The 20622-nt window shown below is 36.3% G+C and overlaps 2 protein-coding genes and 1 non-coding gene across 3 annotated transcripts; 1 reads left to right on the top strand and 2 right to left on the bottom strand.

Moving 5' to 3' along the window:
- Positions 1–11116: 11116 nt before the first annotated feature.
- LOC139844544 (putative pentatricopeptide repeat-containing protein At3g49142) lies at positions 11117–13060 on the bottom strand. The gene has a single exon (XM_071834764.1). The coding sequence runs from the start codon at positions 13058–13060 to the stop codon at positions 11117–11119; it is 1944 nt and encodes a 647-aa protein (XP_071690865.1).
- A 222-nt stretch (positions 13061–13282) lies between these two features.
- TRNAR-UCG (transfer RNA arginine (anticodon UCG)) lies at positions 13283–13356 on the top strand. Its single transcript has one exon. It is a non-coding gene; the product is annotated as a tRNA-Arg (tRNA).
- Positions 13357–14007: 651 nt separating this feature from the next.
- Positions 14008–19145, bottom strand: LOC139842251 (uncharacterized). The gene is made up of 3 exons (XM_071832417.1): positions 17051–19145; positions 16795–16933; positions 14008–14539 (listed from the first exon to the last, which is right to left on the bottom strand). The coding sequence occupies exons 1-3, from the start codon at positions 19143–19145 to the stop codon at positions 14008–14010; spliced, it is 2766 nt and encodes a 921-aa protein (XP_071688518.1).
- Positions 19146–20622: the final 1477 nt, after the last annotated feature.

Here is a 20622-nt window from a genome sequence, read left to right as displayed (position 1 = left end):
CTGTCCGAGAACCGAAATTCAGAAGATGGAAATCGAATTTATGCAGTTAAAGGCCGTAGGGAACGACCTTAACAGTTACAACCGTAGGTTTTTGGAGTTGGCTCTTATGTGTCCGACCATGGTCACCCCCGAATTTAAGTGCTTGGAAAAATACTTCTCGGGACTTCCTAAGTCCATCAAGGGTAATGTTACCTCATCCAAGCCACCAAGCGTTCCCGAAGCAATGCGCATGGCGCATACTCTCTTGAATCAAATCATCCTTGACGAGCCGGAGAAGGCTAAGTTTGAAACTGGTAGTGGCGAGAAGAGGAAATGGGACAACAACCACAACAACAACAGGGGTAAGAACTATGATCAAAACCCGGCGAAGCGACATGAAGGGTTCAGGCAAAACAACAACAACACCAACCCCAACAACAACAGCTCCAATCCGAACTACAAGGGAACTTTACCACAATGCAAAAGGTGTTATAAGCACCACACCGGGTATTACAATGTTGTCTGTGAGAAATGCCAACGGACTGGGCATGTTGGTAAGGATTGTAAGGTTACTACTTTGAACGTGAAGCCAAACCACAACAACAATGGGCCTAGGAAATGTTATGAGTGTGGAAAGACGGGCCATTTCAGAAACGAGTGCCCAAACAAGCGTAAGGATGGCGGACCACCACGTGCTAGAGCCTTCAATGTTAATGCAAGGGACGCACGCGACAACCCCGACTTGGTGACAGGTATATTCAAAATCAACAATCTTTTAGCTTCTGTCCTATTTGATACTGGTGCCGATAGGAGCTATGTGTGTAGACATTTTTGTGATAAGTTAGATTGGTCGTTAGTTCCTTTAAAGGAAAGTATGCTTGTCGAGGTAGCCAACGGAAAACTTGAAAAAGTGGACCAAATTGGCAGAGGGGCTATTATCAACATAGCCGGTGTAGACTTTGAGATAGACTTGATACCCATTAAGTTGGGGAGTTTTGATGTTATTGTTGGCATGGACTGGTTGACTAAGATAAGAGCCGAGATTATTTGTGGAGACAAAGCTCTTCGTATACCCCAAGGAGACGGTGAGCCACTAACCATTTATGGCGAGAGATGTACCTCGCAACCGAACCTCATTAGTTGCGTGAAAGCGCAAAAGATAATGAAGAAGGGACGCCTTGCTGTCCTAGTTCATGTGAAAACCGTAGGAACCGAGGAGAAGAAAGTGGAAGATGTGCGTATTGTGAACGAGTTCTCCGATGTCTTTCCCGAAGAATTGCCTGGATTACTGCCACCGAGGGCAGTAGAATTTCAGATTGACTTAGTGCCAGGAGCTGCACCTGTAGCTCGCGCACCCTATAGACTTGCACCTTCCGAGATGCAAGAATTGCAAAGCCAACTACAAGAATTACTTGATCGAGGGTTTATTCAACCGAGTTCTTCGCCGTGGGGCGCGCCTGTGTTGTTTGTGAAGAAGAAGGATGGATCCTTCCGAATGTGTATCGACTACCGTGAGCTTAACAAATTAACAATCAAGAATCGGTATCCTCTCCCACGAATTGACGATCTTTTTGACCAACTGCAAGGATCGTGTGTTTACTCAAAGATCGATTTACGATCCGGCTATCACCAGTTGAGGGTGAAGGAAAGTGACGTGATGAAAACTGCATTTAGAACCCGCTATGGACATTATGAGTTTCTTGTAATGCCATTCGGTCTGACCAATGCACCTGCTGTATTTATGGACCTTATGAATCGTGTTTGCAAGCCATACTTGGACAAGTTTGTCATAGTCTTCATAGATGATATCCTCATCTACTCTAAGAGCGAAGAAGAACACGAACATCATCTCCGATTGGTACTTGAACTCTTGAGACGAGAGCAACTCTACGCAAAATTTTCCAAGTGTGAATTTTGGTTGAAGGAAGTTCAGTTTTTGGGTCATGTTGTGAGTGACCAGGGCATCAAAGTTGATCCCGCCAAGATCGAAGCTATCAGCAAGTGGGAGACCCCCACTACTCCGACTCATATTCGTCAATTTTTGGGTCTTGCCGGCTATTACCGAAGGTTTATCGAAGGTTTCTCTCTGATTTCACGTCCGTTAACCGCACTCACTCACAAAGGAAAGAAATTTGTTTGGGGAGACGAGCAAGAGAAGGCATTTCAATTCTTGAAACAGAAGTTAACCACCGCACCCATTCTATCACTTCCCGAGGGTAATGACGATTTTGTTGTTTACTGCGACGCCTTCAAAACTGGTTATGGTTGTGTACTTATGCAACGCACGAAGGTCATCGCTTATGCTTCGCGTCAACTTAAGATCCACGAACGAAACTATACTACACACGATCTTGAACTTGGAGCCGTTGTCTTCGCGCTCAAATTGTGGAGGCACTATCTTTATGAAACTAAATGCACTATCTTCACCGATCACAAGAGTCTCCAGCATATATTCGATCAGAAACATTTGAATATGAGACAACGAAGGTGGATTGAGACGCTAAATGATTACAAGTGTGAACTTCGCTACCATCCGGGTAAAGCCAACGTTGTTGCTGACGCATTAAGCCGAAAGGAGAGATCGGCACCTCTTCGTGTTCGAGCATTGAACATCACGATTCATTCCAATCTCCAGAACCAAATCCGAGCAGCCCAAGAACAGGCTCTCATAGAGAAGCACTTACGATATGAATACTTGAACATTCTCGTCTCTAAATTCGAGGTTAGAGAATCTGGACTCCGATGTTATGCCGGAAGGATTTGGGTACCTCGCTATGGAGACCTCCGAAGCCTCATACTTGACGAAGCTCACAAGTCTCGATATTCGATTCATCCTGGAGCGGGCAAGATGTACCATGATATTAAAGAACAGTATTGGTGGCCCAACCTCAAGAAAGACGTTGCATCTTATGTTAGTAAGTGTTTAACTTGCTCAAAGGTTAAAGCCGAGCATCAAAAACCTTCTGGGTTGCTTCAACAGCCGGAAATCCCACAATGGAAGTGGGAGATGATAACTATGGACTTTATCACCAAGCTGCCAAAGACAGTGGGCGGATACGATACCATTTGGGTTATTGTTGACCGTCTTACCAAGACTGCACATTTCTTAGCAATGAAAGAAACCGATACAATGGAGAGGCTTGCTCAACTCTACATTAAGGAAGTTGTATCACGACACGGTGTACCCTTATCGATCATCTCCGATCGCGATCCTCGATTTGCTTCTAGATTTTGGCGTTCCTTACAAGAAGCCATGGGAACTCGTCTCGACATGAGCACTGCATATCACCCTCAGACTGACGGGCAAAGTGAACGAACGATTCAAACCTTAGAGGACATGTTGCGCGCATGTGTTATCGATTTTGGAAAGGCCTGGGAAAGGCATTTGCCACTCGCCGAATTCTCGTACAACAACAGTTATCACTCGAGCATTAAAGCTGCACCTTTTGAAGCGTTGTATGGTCGCAAGTGCCGTTCTCCCCTTTGTTGGGCCGAGTTAGGTGAAGTGCAACTCACCGGGCCCGAGATAGTCCACGAAACCTCAGAAAAGATTGCTCAGATTCAAAACAGACTCAAGGTAGCCCGTGATCGCCAAAAGAGTTATGCTGATAGTAAACGTAAAGACTTCGAATTCAACATCGGTGATCGTGTTATGTTGAAGGTTGCACCTTGGAAGGGTGTGATCCGTTTTGGAAAGCGCGGAAAGTTAAACCCGCGGTACATTGGTCCATTTGAAATTTTGGAGCGTGTTGGACCCGTTGCTTATCGTCTTGATCTTCCAGAACAATTGAGTTCAGTTCATCCTACCTTCCACGTGTCAAACTTGAAGAAGTGTCTTACGCCACCTGAACTTATTATACCATTGGAGGAACTTACTATTGATGATAAACTCCACTTTGTGGAAGAGCCTGTTGAAATCATGGAAAAAGAAGTCAAGGAGTTGAAACACAATAGGATTCCGATCGTCCGAGTTCGATGGAATTCCAAACGAGGACCTGAGTTTACTTGGGAACGAGAGGACCGCATGAGACAGAAGTATTCTCACATTTTCCCACCTCCTCCATCACCTTCAGATTCAGCTTAAAATTTCGGGACGAAATTTTCTTTAACAGGTGGGTAATGTAACGACCCTGGTTTTTCCAACGTTATTTATTAATAATTATTATTATTAATGCGCGTGATTAAACGAATGTATATAATTACATTTACATGTTGCCATGATTGCCCGTACTTGACTTTTAAGAGCCCGAAACGTCTCTGCGACACACGAAACTTCACGAATAATATTTTTAGAATATTATTTACATTCATGATTATTTATTATTAATCATTTTAATTAACCAAGGTTAGTGGTTAATTACTTGGGCTTTAATTATTTAAATTGCATCTTTAATTGGACTTGGGCCTTTAATTAAATAAACTTGGACTAGTAAGCCCACCCTACACTTTTATGGACTTGTAAGCCCATTTCTTAAACTAGTATTACATTAAGGATAAGTGTGGTTAATTAAACTAATGAAGAGACAAAGTTGTCTCAAGCATGCATGAGTCTTTTAACCTTATTACCCTTCTTAGCTTCCACCATCTTTCCAAGGCTTGAAAGCACATTTTGACCTTCCCCTTTCATCCCCAAAACCGTCCACCTTGGCTAGCATATGGGGAGTTCATTTTTCACTTCACTTGTTACTTGTATACTTGCATTTCCATTTCATTTCACACACACACAAACTTCTCTCAACTTTCTCTCCTTTTTCTCTCTAGTTTGTAAGTAAGCAAAACTCTATCTCTTCTCCTTTTCTCTCTTAAAAACCGTGGCCAAGAACTACTCTAATCCATCATCATCTTTTGTTTATTACTTGCTTGTTTGTAAATTGTTACTTGTTTGTTGTAAAGATCAAGTCTCTTTAGCTTGAATCTTCTTAAATCTTGATTTCTTCTTTTGATTTTGAAGAACCAAGAACAAGAACTCAAACTCACTAGTTTGTAGTTCCATAATTATGTAATTTCATGTTTCAAGTTCATAAACCTTAAGATCTTTCTTTGTTTTCATGATTTGTAGACTTGAACTCTTAAGATTCAAAACTTAGTTGAATCTTCTCAAGCATGATACAAACATGAACAAATACTTAAAGATCTAGTTACTTACTTTATTTATGTTCACTTTAATTTCATGTTTTCAAATTCATAAGTTTCAAAACTTTCTTATTGTTTATATTGTTGACTTGAACTATTAAGATCTACACTTTGGTTTGATCTTCTCAAGCACTGTTGTAAACGGCGTCCGTTGCGTCCGTTGCAACGCCCGTTGCGGCGTTTTGGTGACTAAACCGTTTCGACCCCGTCTCGTTTTCTTATAAGCCGGTCAACGGTCAAAAGTCAGGTCAAATGCAGGAAAAATTGGGTCAATGTCGGTCAAAAGTCGGAAATTCTGTTAAAATCGGTCATAAGTCGGTCAAATCAATCAAAATTGGCTTAGTTTAGTATTCCATTTTGTATTATATTAACGCTAATAACAATTATAGGTACAAACTTGTCAACGAAAGTTTTTTAGCTCTAAAATATGTGTAAATATATATATTTATATATATAAAAGTCAACATTAGTCAACTCCGTTTCGACCCCGTCTCGGCCCCGTTTTTTCCGTTGCGACGTTTTGAGGTCGCTACCGTTTCGGCCCCGTCTCGCGTCTTTTTCAACCTTGTTCTCAAGTATGAAACAAATGTAAACATAAAACTTGTAGATCTAGTTATTTGTTTAACTTTTACTTAGTTAAATTTGTGATTTATGTTCATGGTCAAGTACTTACTAGTTAAAGACTTGATTATTATTCTTGAAACTTTGTAAGTTCAAGACATAGAAGTGTAACTTGCTAGTTACAACTTCACATACTTGTGTTGATTTAACTTAAGTACTAGATCTATACATTTGAAACTAAGATCTTCAAGATCTACTAAGAACTAAGTTCTACAACCTAAGATCTTGTGTACTTAAGTTTATTTTCAAGTTTGTAGCTTATGACTAGTTTTAAAGTTGATGTATGTGTTAGATCTAAGACTTTGATGAAACTTTGGCTCATCAAACATCATACAACTCTTAAGTGAGTTGATCTACATGTCTTAGACTCACACTTGTGTTGCTAGTGTCACAACTTAGTTAGTATTACTTTCATTGTTCATGTGTGTGTAGATCTAGGACTTGATGTAACTTTGGTTCATCAAATTAATGTCTTAGACTTGCACTAGGGTTATGATGGCCAAGACTTGGTTAATATGATGTAAACACATCCATGAGTTGTACACTTGAAGCTATATGCATCAAGGATGAGAGCCATGATGAACATCAAGCACCAAGACCACCGGAACCCTCCAAACTTTCTGCTTTCTGTCCCAAAGTTTCTGACCTACTGTTTCTGGACCAGACCAGTAGGTCTGGGCTGATCCCACCTTGATTTTTGGATAGAACTTTTCGAGTAGATAACTTTTCATTTAGGACTCGTCTTCATCCGAGTTACGGTTTAGGATTTATGGCCCTCCGTTCGTCACTATGTCCTTTAACGCTGTGCAGAAAATTTCAGACCTACTCGCACATATACCGTTGCCACGGTCAAACGAAGACGAGTTAGCTTCTGTAATTTTAACCACACCTAAACGACTCATATACGGAGCCATAGCCACTGGCCTCACCTCTGTTCGGTTTGTGTAGAGGCCGTGGTGACTGATCCAAGTCAGCCTTTGTTTTAAACGACTTTCATAGACGAACCTTACTTAATGATGATTGATGATGACCCTTATGACCTTAATTACATACTTATAAACCTTTTGAGACGACTTACTGACTTAGTACTATTTGACTTAGGTTGAGGACTCCGGACCGTTTACTTGCACACCTTTCCCGACTACTACTTTACCGCTACTACTATCATTGTGAGTTATAGCATTCCCTTTTTACTTTAACTTATTTTGGGAACTGAGAATACATGCGGATTTTATGTTTTACATACTAGGCACGAGTACTTAAACTTATATATGTGTGGGTTATACAACGGCATAAACATTCCCTTTAGCTCGGTAACGTTTAATCATCGGTTTTTGAACCGTGAACGCGAATCTTAGATATGGATCCATAGGGTTTGACATCCCCACTCGGGCTAGTAGCGCTAGCATTTAACGAGTGTTTAATACTTCGAGGTTATACGCACTTGCCAAGTGCACTTTAAGGGGGTACATTAAACGTTAAGTTAGTTACCGGGTGCCCACGGTTAAGCATATACTTTTACATACTTTTGAACGCTCGTTGTAGCACTGAAATCTCGTGGCCTACTTACATTACTGTTATACTTAAACTATAGCTCACCAACCCTTGTGTTGACCTTTTTAAGCATGTATTTCTCAGGTGCTTGAAGTCGCTTCCGCTATCTTACTAGTCGTGCTGTAGAACCCGCTGCCTAGAGTTGTTATCGCATGACTACTTATCTTGCATTCAAACTTATTTACTTTTGAAACTATGTTATGTAATGACCATTGGGGTCTCGTACACTTATTTATTGCTTCTACTTAACGAAGCATGCTTTTGAATTGTAAAACATTTGACGTTTGTTATGACGTCACTTTTATTAATGAATGCAAACTCTGTTTTGAAAACGCATATAGTACTTAACCTTGTAATGATCCTGTTGATGATGGTCCGTACATGATGATTTAGTACGGGGCGTCACAATACCCGTTAAGGTATATGTCGGAGAAACTCAATAAATTTCTGCTTGACTTGGGAGAAAATAAGGCATCATTTATTAAAAATTTTGTACCATTTGGTAGTATGAAATTTGCCTTTCCTATCCCTTTTATCAAGTTAGCAGGTCCTGATATTGTATGTATAGTTCCTTCCGTTGGTTTTAGATCAATAAAATATTTCTCGGATTTAAGTATAGTGTGTGTAGTTCCAATGTCTGCTATACAGAGATCTCCACCACTTGATTGATGTTGTATTCCAGCAAAATTCATATTGAACTTCATATATAAGAAATAAATAGTGAGTACATTAATATTACACAATATTTTAAACGCAAATAGATAGTACTGAAACATTTAGCAAACATAATGACAAAGACAGACGATATTAAATCGTTTATTTTTCGAAAGACGCACAACTTAAACATTCAAGAAATCTTCATATAAATCAGATGGTTTCTCAGTGACTGTTGGATCGACGTTATCCACAAAGTTTACTTCCTTTTCTTTATCTTTCAGCGAATCCTGATACATCTTAACAAGATGTTTAGATGTTCGGCAAGTATTAGCCCAGTGGCCCATTCTACCACATCTGTAGCAAGATTTTTCAGAATTTTTAGAAGAATTTTCTTCAACATCTTGTTCAGTGGGCTTGTTTTGTGGTTGATATTTATATTTTCGTGGATTATTATTTCTTTGACCACCACGGCCACGACCACGTCCTCGCCCATTACCATTACCATAAGGATGGTTTCTACCATAGTTATGGCTTTTGGCATGATGATGGTGATGGTTATTATAACCACGACCTTGCCCGCGTCCTTGTCCCTGTTTATAATTATTTGCAGTATTTGCTTCAGGGATTGCAAGTGTACCAGTAGGACGGGATTGCTGATTTTTCATTAATAGCTCATCATTTTGCTCTGCAACTAAGAGATATGAATTAAGTTCAGGATATGTTTTGAACTTTAGCATTCTCAAATTTCTTTGCACTGTGATGTTTGCAGCATTCATTGTGGAGAAAGTTTTCTCCATCATGTCTGCATCACTTATTTCATGTCCACAGAATTTAAGTTGTGAACATGTATTATACAGAGCTGAGCTATATTCATTTACTTTCTTAAAGTCTTGGAACCTTAATGTTCTCCATTGTTCCATAGCAGCTGGAAGTAAAATTTCTCTTTGATTATTGAATCTGCTTTTGAGACCTTCCCATAAAACATGGGGATCTTCTACAGTCACATAATTATTTTGTAAGCATTCATCAATATGTTGATGAATAAAGCAACATGCCGTTGCTTGTTCTTTTTCAGAACAAGTGTTGTTTTCATTTATGGCTTCAAGAATGCCCATTGATTTAAGATGCATTTTTACTTTTATAACCCATGGCATGTAGTTGTTTCCAGTTGATTCTAAAGGAGTAAATTTAAGCTTTTCCAGATTCGACATTTTCTATTAAAACAAACAACATGATAAATTATAGTCACTTTATATTCATAAGTATATAAACATTAAACATAAATTTAATATAACATAAATGATAAGTAGGTGACAGTGTCGACCATATGTAAGCAATCATTAATAAATGTTATATAACATAAATATAAATATTAGTAAACATAAATGATAATTAGGCGACAGTGTCGGCCATATAAATGTTAGATAATAGAAATATAAATGTTAGTAACATAAATGATAATTAGGCGACAGTGTCGGCCATATAAATGTTAGATAATTGAAATATAAATGTTAGTAACATAAATGATAATTAGACGACAATGTCGACCATATATTATTCAGGTGGTATAACCGACCATATATCATTTAGGTGGCAGAGCCAACCATAATTAGTATTAAGATTATCGTGCTGATAACGTGTTATAATTCAGTAGGCTTATAACTACCTTTAGTGGTTTGATTCTTGATGTTATAATTCAGTAGGCTTATAACTACCTTTAGTGATTTGATTCTTGATTAAGAATACTAATAATGAAGTGTAAGAACAAAGATGATAATGGAGAGAAAGAAAGAAACACTTTGTAAGTGTGAGAAATGGTGCAAGTTTAATGCTTGCATTTATGGCTATTTATAGCAAAAATATCACATTTTTGTGTATCAATAATTGACTATCCATTTATATATATATATTTATATATTATAACAATATCATTCCTTTTGCATACATTAAAAAAAAACAAAAACAAAAAAAAAAAAAAAAAAAAAGTCAATCTAGATGGTGGGGAAGTTTTATATATGTATATTAATCTTATGTTAGTAACAGCATGCACATGTAAAATTTATTAAATACTCAATAAGATTGTACTGATGTGTTAAAAAGTACCAAATCTATTTGGCCTACACGTCGGCTAGCCAATCAAAAATGCACACCTAGTGGCAACCTACAATCAGCACTAACCAAAACCTGTGGTTCTAAGCAGTCTAACATCTAACATACTTTTAAAGTAAACAAAGGAAAGGGAAGTTATATTTGAATTCATTCGCTGATCAAAGGATTGATTAGAAGATTTAAAAAAAAAAAAAAATTATATCAAATGTTAATGAGTAGATAGTTTTATATTTCATAAGTGTAAAAACATAAATTCCAAATTTTAGTTTATACATACAAAATTCATATGCACAATAACCTTAAGGATATGCAGATAGAAATCTATCTATATTAGATACTATTATAATCTGGAAAAAGCATGCAGTTATATATTCATGAATATGATCTGACATTTATTTCACTTAGATTAGTTTTGATCCAACTAATTAACAAACGATCAAGCATATATATTCTATATAGAACTAATTAGACTAAAAAAGATACGAGTTTTCATATTGTATTTTAATTTTAATTAGCTTGTTAAGTTAGTGGACTATAAAGATAAGGGTTCTCATATTTGAATATTAAATTAACTTATTAGAATAGAGTAAAAAGGAATGTGATAAACTTCAAGTGGAAGGATATGATGTAGTGTTAGAAAGTGGTTATTCATGGTGATCCTCATTCTTACTCAATCATTTTCTAATAAAATATGATTTTTCAAATAAAACTCTGCATCATTATCAACTAGAAAACATACTTACATGGGTTTAAAATCTGGTATCATATCGTTCGAGAGATTATGGGTCGGGCCCACATCGCCTGTACATCCGCATGATATTCTTTCATGAACACTTCAAGATTCATGCCAACATTCTCAAACACATTTGTGTCCTGTAGAAAGCAAATCTTGTATTAAACGTCAAAGCTCTTCATCAATCTATTATCTTCACAATCTGGAAGCAAAACAAACAAAAAAGCCCAAACTTAGAGGCATCTGATACAAGATTCAGCAAAGTAATAGACAGTACTTAGGATTTTGGATGTAAAATGGACTTTTATTCCTTACATAACCCTTACCATTTCACCAATAATCACCACACGAGCAAACACCATTCTTAAAATGATGAAAACGATTTGTATCCCTAAGCACAATTTCCCGTTCAACAATCTTGGAAATCATCTTAGCAGCAATATGACAATCCTCACAAACACGCAAATTCTTAGTAATGCGTATAGGTGTAAAAGGTTCAGTATTTAATATAACAAACACAATAGCAAGCTTTTCACTATGAACCGCAAGATGATATCCTTTATCTTCATCTTCTATATCATGAAGTGCTGAATCAGTTTCAGGTACATACCCCATTTCTCTCATTTTCCCAACAAGTACATCTAATTTTTCATAAATCTCTTTAGATTGTGGATGTGATTGATCACCAGCAAGAAATGAATGAACTTGACTGTTAAGCTCTACATTACTAACACCGGGCTCTTTTTTGACTCCTTTGACTTTCATAATTGACCGAATATTCGTCACATCTTTCCATCTACCTGCTTTTGCATATATATTTGACAACAAAACATAATATCCAGCTTGCTCGGGGACAAGTTGAAATAAATGATCTGCTGCAACAAGCCCGATATCCATATTAGAGTGAACCTTACAAGCACTCAACAACACACCCCAAATTCTATCATTCGGTTTCAATTTCATCTTTTGTATGAAATTGTAAGCTTCGTTAATCCTCCCAGACCTCCCTAATAAATCAACCATACAAGCTAAGTGTTCAAGCCTAGGAACGATTTTATATTCATCTGTCATTAATTTAAAAAACCTTTTCCCTTGGTCTAATAATCCAGCATGGCTGCAGGCTGACAGAACCGGAACAAATGAAATCGAATCAGGAGTCAAACCCTTATCCAGCATGTTCGTGAAAACTGTTATCGCATTTTGACCGTCTCCAGTCATACCATACGCAGAAACCATCGAAGTCCATGACACAACATCTCGAGTTTTCATCGCATCAAACACGTTTCTTGCGTCACTCAAAGATCCACATTTGGCATACATATCAATCAATGCATTCTCTACTGTTAAATTAGGAAGAAGCTTATTCCTTTGTGCATATTCATGAATCTTTTTTCCTAGTATTAAAGCTGAAAGATCTCCAATAGCAGGTAAAACACTAGCAACAGTGATCGAATCAGGATCAATCCCAAAAATGTCCATTTGCAAGTAGAGATTAACCGCATCAGTAGGCATAGAATTATTAACATACACAGCTATCATCACATTCCAAGAAACTAAACTCCCACGTGCATAACTCATAAACATTTCCTTCATAAACATAACATTATCAAGTGACGTTGAACTCGTTACAGCAGGAGAAAGACTAGCCATCATACCTGCATTAGGCCTTAAATTAGACGATCGAATCATTGCCCTACAAACCTCCAACGCAGCATCAAACATCCCGTTCTGCGCGTACACAGCAACTAAAGAATTCCACGAAACAACATCTCTATTGGGCATTTCATCGAACACCTTATGTGCATCCACTAAGCGATTACATTTACCGTACATTGTAATCAACCCGTTCCCTACGTATAAATTTGAAAGCAGACCTTTCTTGAAAACAGCAACGTGTGTTTGTAAGCCGACCCACAAATTTGCAGATGCAGAACATGCTTTTAAAACTTGAGGAACTGTAAAATGATCAGGATTGATATTGAACTTGAACATGTTTCTATACATATGAAGTGCTTTTGAGTAAAAATGATTGTTTAGGTAGCTTCTAATCATGACATTGAAAAAGACTACATCTTTTTGAGGCATTTCATCGAACAGTTGGCGGGTGACTGTAATTTGACGACATTCGGAATAACATTTCATTAATTTAAGAACAATATGTGATGCTGAGATTATGTTTCCGTTGATAATTAACCTGCAATGTATCTTTTTTAACTGTTTGATATCTGGACACTTATCCAAGATTTTGATACAAAATTCTTCTATGATTGACATGATTTTTGGGCGAGATTTGGGAGAATTGCAGTTCAGCAACAACAAAAATGAGAGGAAAATAATCAAGTAAGGAACTTGCAAATTAAGAAGAAGAAAAAAAAAGGCGCTAGTTAGTTTTCTAGTTAACCAAAACATAAATAAATGTCAACTATTGTGAGAAAACAAGAAAAGTCAATTTACCACTTCATAATATTTACAAGAAATCGTTTAACTTCCATATCGGACCGCATAGCGCAGTGGATTAGCGCGTTTGACTTCGGATCAAAAGGTCGTGGGTTCGACTCCCACTGTGGTCGTTTTATTTTGCCCAATATCGCTCTCCTCAAGTAGTAATATGCCTAATATCTCTCCTTTTATCAAATCGTGTACAAATCAGATTTTGAGCTATAAATTTTGGGTTAGATATAATTTTTCTATTTTTACTTTATTTTGGTTCAGCAAAACATTAATGTTATCTACTTTGGTTTAGTTAATTACCTAAAATACATGTCAATTACTCCACTTTATGTCTAATATCTCAATATTAATTTCATTGAGTACATTTTAAAAAACATATTCAAATCACAGATATCATTTCCTTTGTAGCAAGATGAGTAGTGTTCGCAGAATTTGAAAATGTTTTTGACGAGTTCCAGACTGTTTCACTAAACACTAACAGAAAATCATCTTCGTAGATTACTTACAATTTACAAACTACACATTTAGAAGAGTGGGTCTAGCAAACTTTAGGTTCAACTCCTTAATAGGATAAACTTTATAAGGAAGAAAAAAGTCTTGGACAAGACTTGATATCTAGACACATCACACATGTCTTATACTTTGAACAATGCTTAACCTTCACAAAGGTACACAATGAATTGAATTTTTGATTCCAAATTTTACAAAGAAAATAGAAGTTAAAACAACAAATTATATATGGTCAGGATTTATCATTAATCTCCCTTTAATCAACTGTCATCTTGAAATAATGCCTTGGAAACAGGATTACAAGGCTTACTCCGTTCACCGTTATTTTTTATCCTATAACACGAAGGGTCGTTACGTGTCAATGGAGTTTCACAAACAACACTATAACTACCTTTACACTGTTTCTTCCTTTTGGGTTCGGGTTTGGCTTTTATGGCCTTAGATTGCTTTGGAGCCCAAACCCTTTGTAAATCAGGCATTCGGCTCGTGCATGATACAAACCTTCTAGCCCTTTCTCTCCTCTCACGAGCCTCATTTAACTTTCTGTCATGTTCCTCTTTGGCGTGTCCTTCGTGAGTTATGTCATTGTCAAGTAGATGAGAAGATTCATCTTCTACAGATATCGAATCTTTAATCATTTTACTTGCAGCCCTGTCAGACTTTTCTTTAAAAGACTGATTGCTATCGTCACTGTTAAACATGAGAGCCTGAACTTCATCTTCTTCACCAAATGGTAAGAGGTCCATTCGATCATAGATTATGTCTACTACATCTCCAAGATTATGCGAATACCTGAATATTGATATTTTCAGTTCAAAATTAACCATAATTCAGCATGCCAACTGTACCACCTGAATACTATAACTACTCAAGGGATCTCTGTCATTGCATTTTAAGCAAGGTTGTGAAATTCGCTACTCGGGAAGTAATTGGTCAAGAATTTGGAGGGAGTAATTGGCAAATCGGGAATTAATCGAGATTAATCAGATTGGACATTTAATACATTTAAATACGGAGTAATAAATTTCAAGAGTTATATGTGTAAATATAGAAGAAAACCATAAACAGAAACATGAACTTTAAACATAATTGTTTAAAATCATAAAGATAATCATTCATTTGTTCAAAAACTCCAAACTTCTAGTTTAAATTCATATTAAATATTGACCAATTGACTTTGGTCCACTTTAACCAACAAATTCGATTTTGACACATTAACTGACCTTGACCGATTAATTAGACGCGGTCAATTAGACGGATTTTAGACCTTGACCAATAGGTAGTACAACTTGTACATTTGCACAGGGCCCAGATTTTATAAGGGCCCAAAATAATAACTCTCCTACAAAAGGCCTAACAATAGTCCTAAACTTATTAGTTTGTAACTAGTGGAGGAGCCCTCGCTCCGTGTCGGGACTCCGTTTCGGATATAATTTGTTGTGTTTGGTTCGTAAAATTATTTCGTGTTTAACGGTTATGTCGGCTAAACCTATCCCAAGTCGTGCGAAAATTTAAGGGCTGTTAAAAATTTAGGTGGATTTGTTGGGGAGTTTTATGGAAAATAAAGAAGTTACGATTTGGCCCTTGAACTTTAACTTTAGACCCCTATGGAGTTTACATTTTTTACCCTAGGAATTTACATTTGGCGCCCTAAAGTTTATAATGGTTCTCAATGTTTAGTGTGGTGTCATTGTGGGTACAACCTTTTTGCACAACGTACAAATGATTAAAGTATGAGGAAGAACTATTCATAAAGCGTTTGTCTTATATATATATATATATATATATATATATATATATATATATATATATATATATATATATATATATATATATATATATATATATATATATATATATTATTTACGTAGTTAATTTATAATAAGAAAAAAAGTTAAACAATAATAAATTGAAAAATTATGTGATTGATTTAATAATAATAATAATAATAATAATGATAATGAATAGTTTTTAGTAAAAAGTATGGGATCGATTTATAATTAATGGGAAGTGTAATGGTTAAAGTATAAAATGTGAAAACTATGTGGTAAATTTGTAAAAGCTATGAAGTTAAAGTGTTATAATAGGCGGAATTGAACTGTGAAAGTATGAAAAGTTTCAGGGGTGTGTGTGTGAAAGTTTTGAAGTCCACTATTCACTTACTCTAGATTGATTTAATAATAATAATAATAATAATAATAATGATAATGATAATGAATAGTTTTTAGTAAAAAGTATGGGATCGATTTATAATTAATGAGAAGTGTAATGGTTAAAGTATAAAATGTGAAAACTATGGGGTAAATCTGTAAAAGCTATGAAGTTAAAGTGTTATAATAGGCGGAATTGAACTGTGAAAGTATGAAAAGTTTCAGGGGTGTGGGTGTGAAAGTTTTGAAGTCCACTCTTCACTTACTCTATATCATTTAGATATATAGAGTAATGCCCCAAATTTTTAAATATTCAAGCCCAATATTGTAACATTATATAACATGCATCAAACTAATGATTAAATACCACTGAAAAGATAATATGCTACCCGATGTGGGAATGAGGTAAGGCATACAACTATACAAGACAAGGAACTGAGTGACTTAATCTTATGTGAGGGGTGAATATCGGATTATTATACTGTCGATACAATAGAAATTAACAAAACTATCCTTACTGTCTCATGTCCTTTTACCAACACGTGACAGTAAATCAACTTGATGTAAATGGTAGGCCACTTCTATCTAAGAATTTCACTTATGATTTTCACTTTTCCAGAAAATCAGTCGGAAAAAAAAAAAAAAAGTTAGGGCCTTTTTTTCCGCCTCGCACGGGGCACTCAATTTCTCGGGACCGGCCCTGGAAGGGAGTAATCGAGGTTTTTCTATATATGATAATCTGCAAACTTTGTTTATATAAGATTTATATGTTCAATGACTTCTAATAATATGATGATCAAAATCAGTTTATTTCAGCTACCAATATTTCATCTGCTTCAAAATGTACTAAAGGGGCAAAAACTGGATGCAAGTAAAGAACCATGGAGATGTGAGTACCTTGTTTTTATGGTGTTCTCAACATAATCATAAAGACTCACGTCACCATGAATCCCTCCGTCCACAAGGTATTGAACGATCTCCAGAAGGGAGCAAATCTGCTTCACAAATTTCATCTTCATGGACCCCTTTATACTTCCTGCATATTCAGATTGAAGTATCTCCAGACGCAGCAAAATTTGTAATTCATATCTTATGTTAATTAAGGAAAAGATTAGAGTGAATGAATAAAGCAATGCTGTTAATCATATATAACTAAATAAAACAGTGAAATCAGCTGAAGGATACTCTCGAACCAAATATTCTGAGGTAGAAGCTTGACTTTTGTCTTCTTTCAAATCTTTGGGCTCACGTAGTAATAACTTAATAATTTCAGCAATTTGCGTGGTAATAGATTCATCATGATCTTCCATGGTTTCATGTTTTTTATGTAACCAGTAAATAGATGAGCTTACAAGTCTCTCTGCTAATATCTTCAAATCTACTCCATCAGATTCAAGCCCTTGTTTGATTTTCATAGGTAAATTACTGAAAAAAGCTTCTAAAGTTTCTGAACAAGATACAGATGCAGTAGCATCCTGCAATTTTGATGGATCGGAACACTCGAGCATTGACAAAGGTTCATCACTATCTTGGTAATTAGCTGCAAAATTCTCATTAAGATCTATCTCATTCAGTTGATATGAAACTGGAGCTGTATCACATGACCTATGCGACATGTTCTTGTGAGGTAAGCTTTGATTTTTCACTTGATTCATCCAACATTTCAAAAACTTCAACTTCTTTGACTTTTTACACCCATTGGCAAAGAATACCTCTGCTAAGTCCACATCCATGAACTCATACGCTGCCTTGTAGAATAAGCTCCATGTGAGATCTCGGTATGTATGTTTTTTCACCTTTTTTCGTTTCCCATAACTTACATGAACAAATTTTCCCAATTGAGATGTACCCTTTTGACAATCGGTATCACCTTGAGAACCATTTTCATTCAGTACAAAATTTACTCCACCGGAATCTTGTATGACAGGATCGTTATTATCCACAAGTAGTAGGATGGCTGAATGAATTGTGAAGGGTTTGATAATCCCTGTACAAGAATCTCCATTACTATTTGATAAAGATAACAAGGCCCAGTAACCTTCCCTATAAAGAAAACTAAGAAAGATCTGCCAAGTTGGAACAGCATGCTTATCTAATAACTTTAAATTATCATAGGCAAGTAATTCAAGAACCCTATCAGCAACAAGATTGTCTAAAAAATCCTTCCCTTTTTTGCCAGACACTGCTGATTGAACTAAGAAAAAGTGTGATGATAATTCATCAAAATTAACAAACTCAGTGTACTTTCGAACAGTTGTGACATGCAACTTCAAAGTTCCATCATTCAAATTACTCAAAACATCAGATCCCAGCTTAGACGATAACTTTAAATGCAACAATTCAAGATCACAACATTTGCACTCCAAGGGTTTACCACTAACATCCGTAATTTCAAGGCTTAATTGCCCACGAATCATCTTACTTGCTTTAAAATCATCTACCAACTTAGACGACACCACGATATTTGGATACATCAAACCAAAAGGAACAAGAGCAGAACCTAAAATAATCGAATCTGTTGAACAAATTCTCCAACCCAATTTCCTAATCTCATTCCTAATAAGAGCACACTCCTCAATTTCACTAACTTCAAGGTTCTCTTCATCACTTTGAACATCAATCCAACTCAAATGAATATCCTTACTATTAAAAATATCTTTAACAACACTGAAACAATCACGAAATCGGACACGATAACAGTCTAAATTCTCAAATACATTAACACACATAGACTCAGCTAAATCGTTAACCGATCGACGAATCGGAGACAACAAAACAATCAAATTCGACCGTAAATTTAAAAAATCATAACAAATTTTACCAGAAGGATCATCAATATCAGACTTCCAATCATAATCATGAGCAAGCTGAAGCAATGAACCAGCTACGTGAGAGAAGTTTGAAGCAGAATACGTAGGTTGTGTGGACACGATCGAATTTAAGGTTTCAGAAAGCGAAATTAGGGTTTGTGACGGTGAACTGAAAGATAGAGATACAGAATGATGATGATTTGGAAGTATGCGGTGAAGTGCAGATGCAGAAAGAAGGGGCGAAAGCGATGAAATGAAGAATTTGAAGGAAAATAGTGAAGATGAAATTGAATTGAAAGATAAAATTATTTTTGAAGTTGTGAGAATTGAAGTGATGTAATTAGGGTTAGGGTTAGGGTTTGGAGAATGGAGTAAGGGATTGAGGTCAACTAGAAGAACTATGCGTTGTGTTCTAGTGAAATCGATTGCTTCCGCCATTGAAATTGTAAAAGTAATTGGGGGTTACAGTTTGTAATTTTAGGTTGAAGATGTCTGTTTCAGATCCAGTATGCTAACGTGCGCTGTACCGATAGTGGATAATGAATAATTAGAAAAGAGAAAATAATGTGGGCGGGAATGTAGAAATAGCGGGAGAATTTTTCATATAAGGTTTGAATAAATAAGACCAGTATAAATTTATGGGAGGAGATTTTTTAGACACTTGATTTTAAAAAGATTACTCAATTCTTTTTTATTAATCTGATTATTCGATTCGATTCGATTCCTTTGCAAACTGATTTAGTAATATTGAGCGACCACCCGAAAGATTACCAAATTTACAAAACAATACTCGTAGTTTACAATGATGTTACGCCTAAGACCACCCCTATCGTTAGTTACCCGTCCGTTACCCGCACATTACCCGTCATTACCCGTAACTAACCATAGGCACGGGTTCATTACCCGCTTTAGTTACCCGCATTCACCATGGATTTAACGGAAGTTTTAAGTTTAGTTATAGGAATTGTGGGTCCAGTGGCTTTTTATTGTTGGACTTGATGCTTTATTGCTTGTACGTTATATATTAAGAGGAGTATTGTTTTAACCATTATAGGGAGTGTTTAATTATGAGTTAGTTATAGGATATTGGTGTTGATGTGGCGCTGATGTGGAAGATTAAGATGATGAATAGTTTAGTTACGATAGGGAGTGGCCTAATAAGTTTACGTACTCAATTGTTCTTAAGGAATAAGGAGTGTGCCGGTGTAGGGCTACTGCGACTAAGTGAGTTGGTCGCGCTAGTGTTGTGAAGTTTGGGTTTGATGAGGATGCATCATGTATCGCATTGAATACTACGCACGTATGCATTGATGTTGTGATGGGGTTGGGGACGCACATAAGTTGTTTGATGAAATGTCTTAGTGAGATTCCGTATCGTAGACTGCTCCGATTGGTGGGTGTGCAAGAATGAGGATGTCAACGATTGCATTTCAGCTGTTTAGGGAGATGCAGATTGAATTTTTTTTACGGCGAATATATATATATATATATATATATATATATATATATATATATATATATATATATATATATATATATATATATATATATATATAAAGATCGAAAAGATCCGGTGGTCCATACGATCAACAAAAATTGAAAGGTCTCGATCTGATCGTCCTACAAATTAGATGATAACATAGAAAGAGAGCGAGTACATTAAAAATGTAAATGACAGTACAAACGAATAACCACCAAACCTTAAATCTAAACATATATAAAATCGGGCACGTATCTAACGACGCAATTGCCACTACTCAAAAGCCGCATAATTACAATGAACATCGGGCACTCCAATAGCACATAATCCGAGGCCTGCAAATCAAAGTAACCTCTTGTACCCGAAAAACCACGTAACAACTCCTAAACCAAAGAACCAAAAGCCCGTCGAGTAAGATCAAATCCCCATTCGAGC

This window comes from Rutidosis leptorrhynchoides, chromosome 4 (assembly GCF_046630445.1).
Source record: "Rutidosis leptorrhynchoides isolate AG116_Rl617_1_P2 chromosome 4, CSIRO_AGI_Rlap_v1, whole genome shotgun sequence".
Lineage (NCBI taxonomy): Eukaryota > Viridiplantae > Streptophyta > Magnoliopsida > Asterales > Asteraceae > Rutidosis > Rutidosis leptorrhynchoides.
This window is presented reverse-complemented; position numbering and strand designations above follow the sequence as displayed.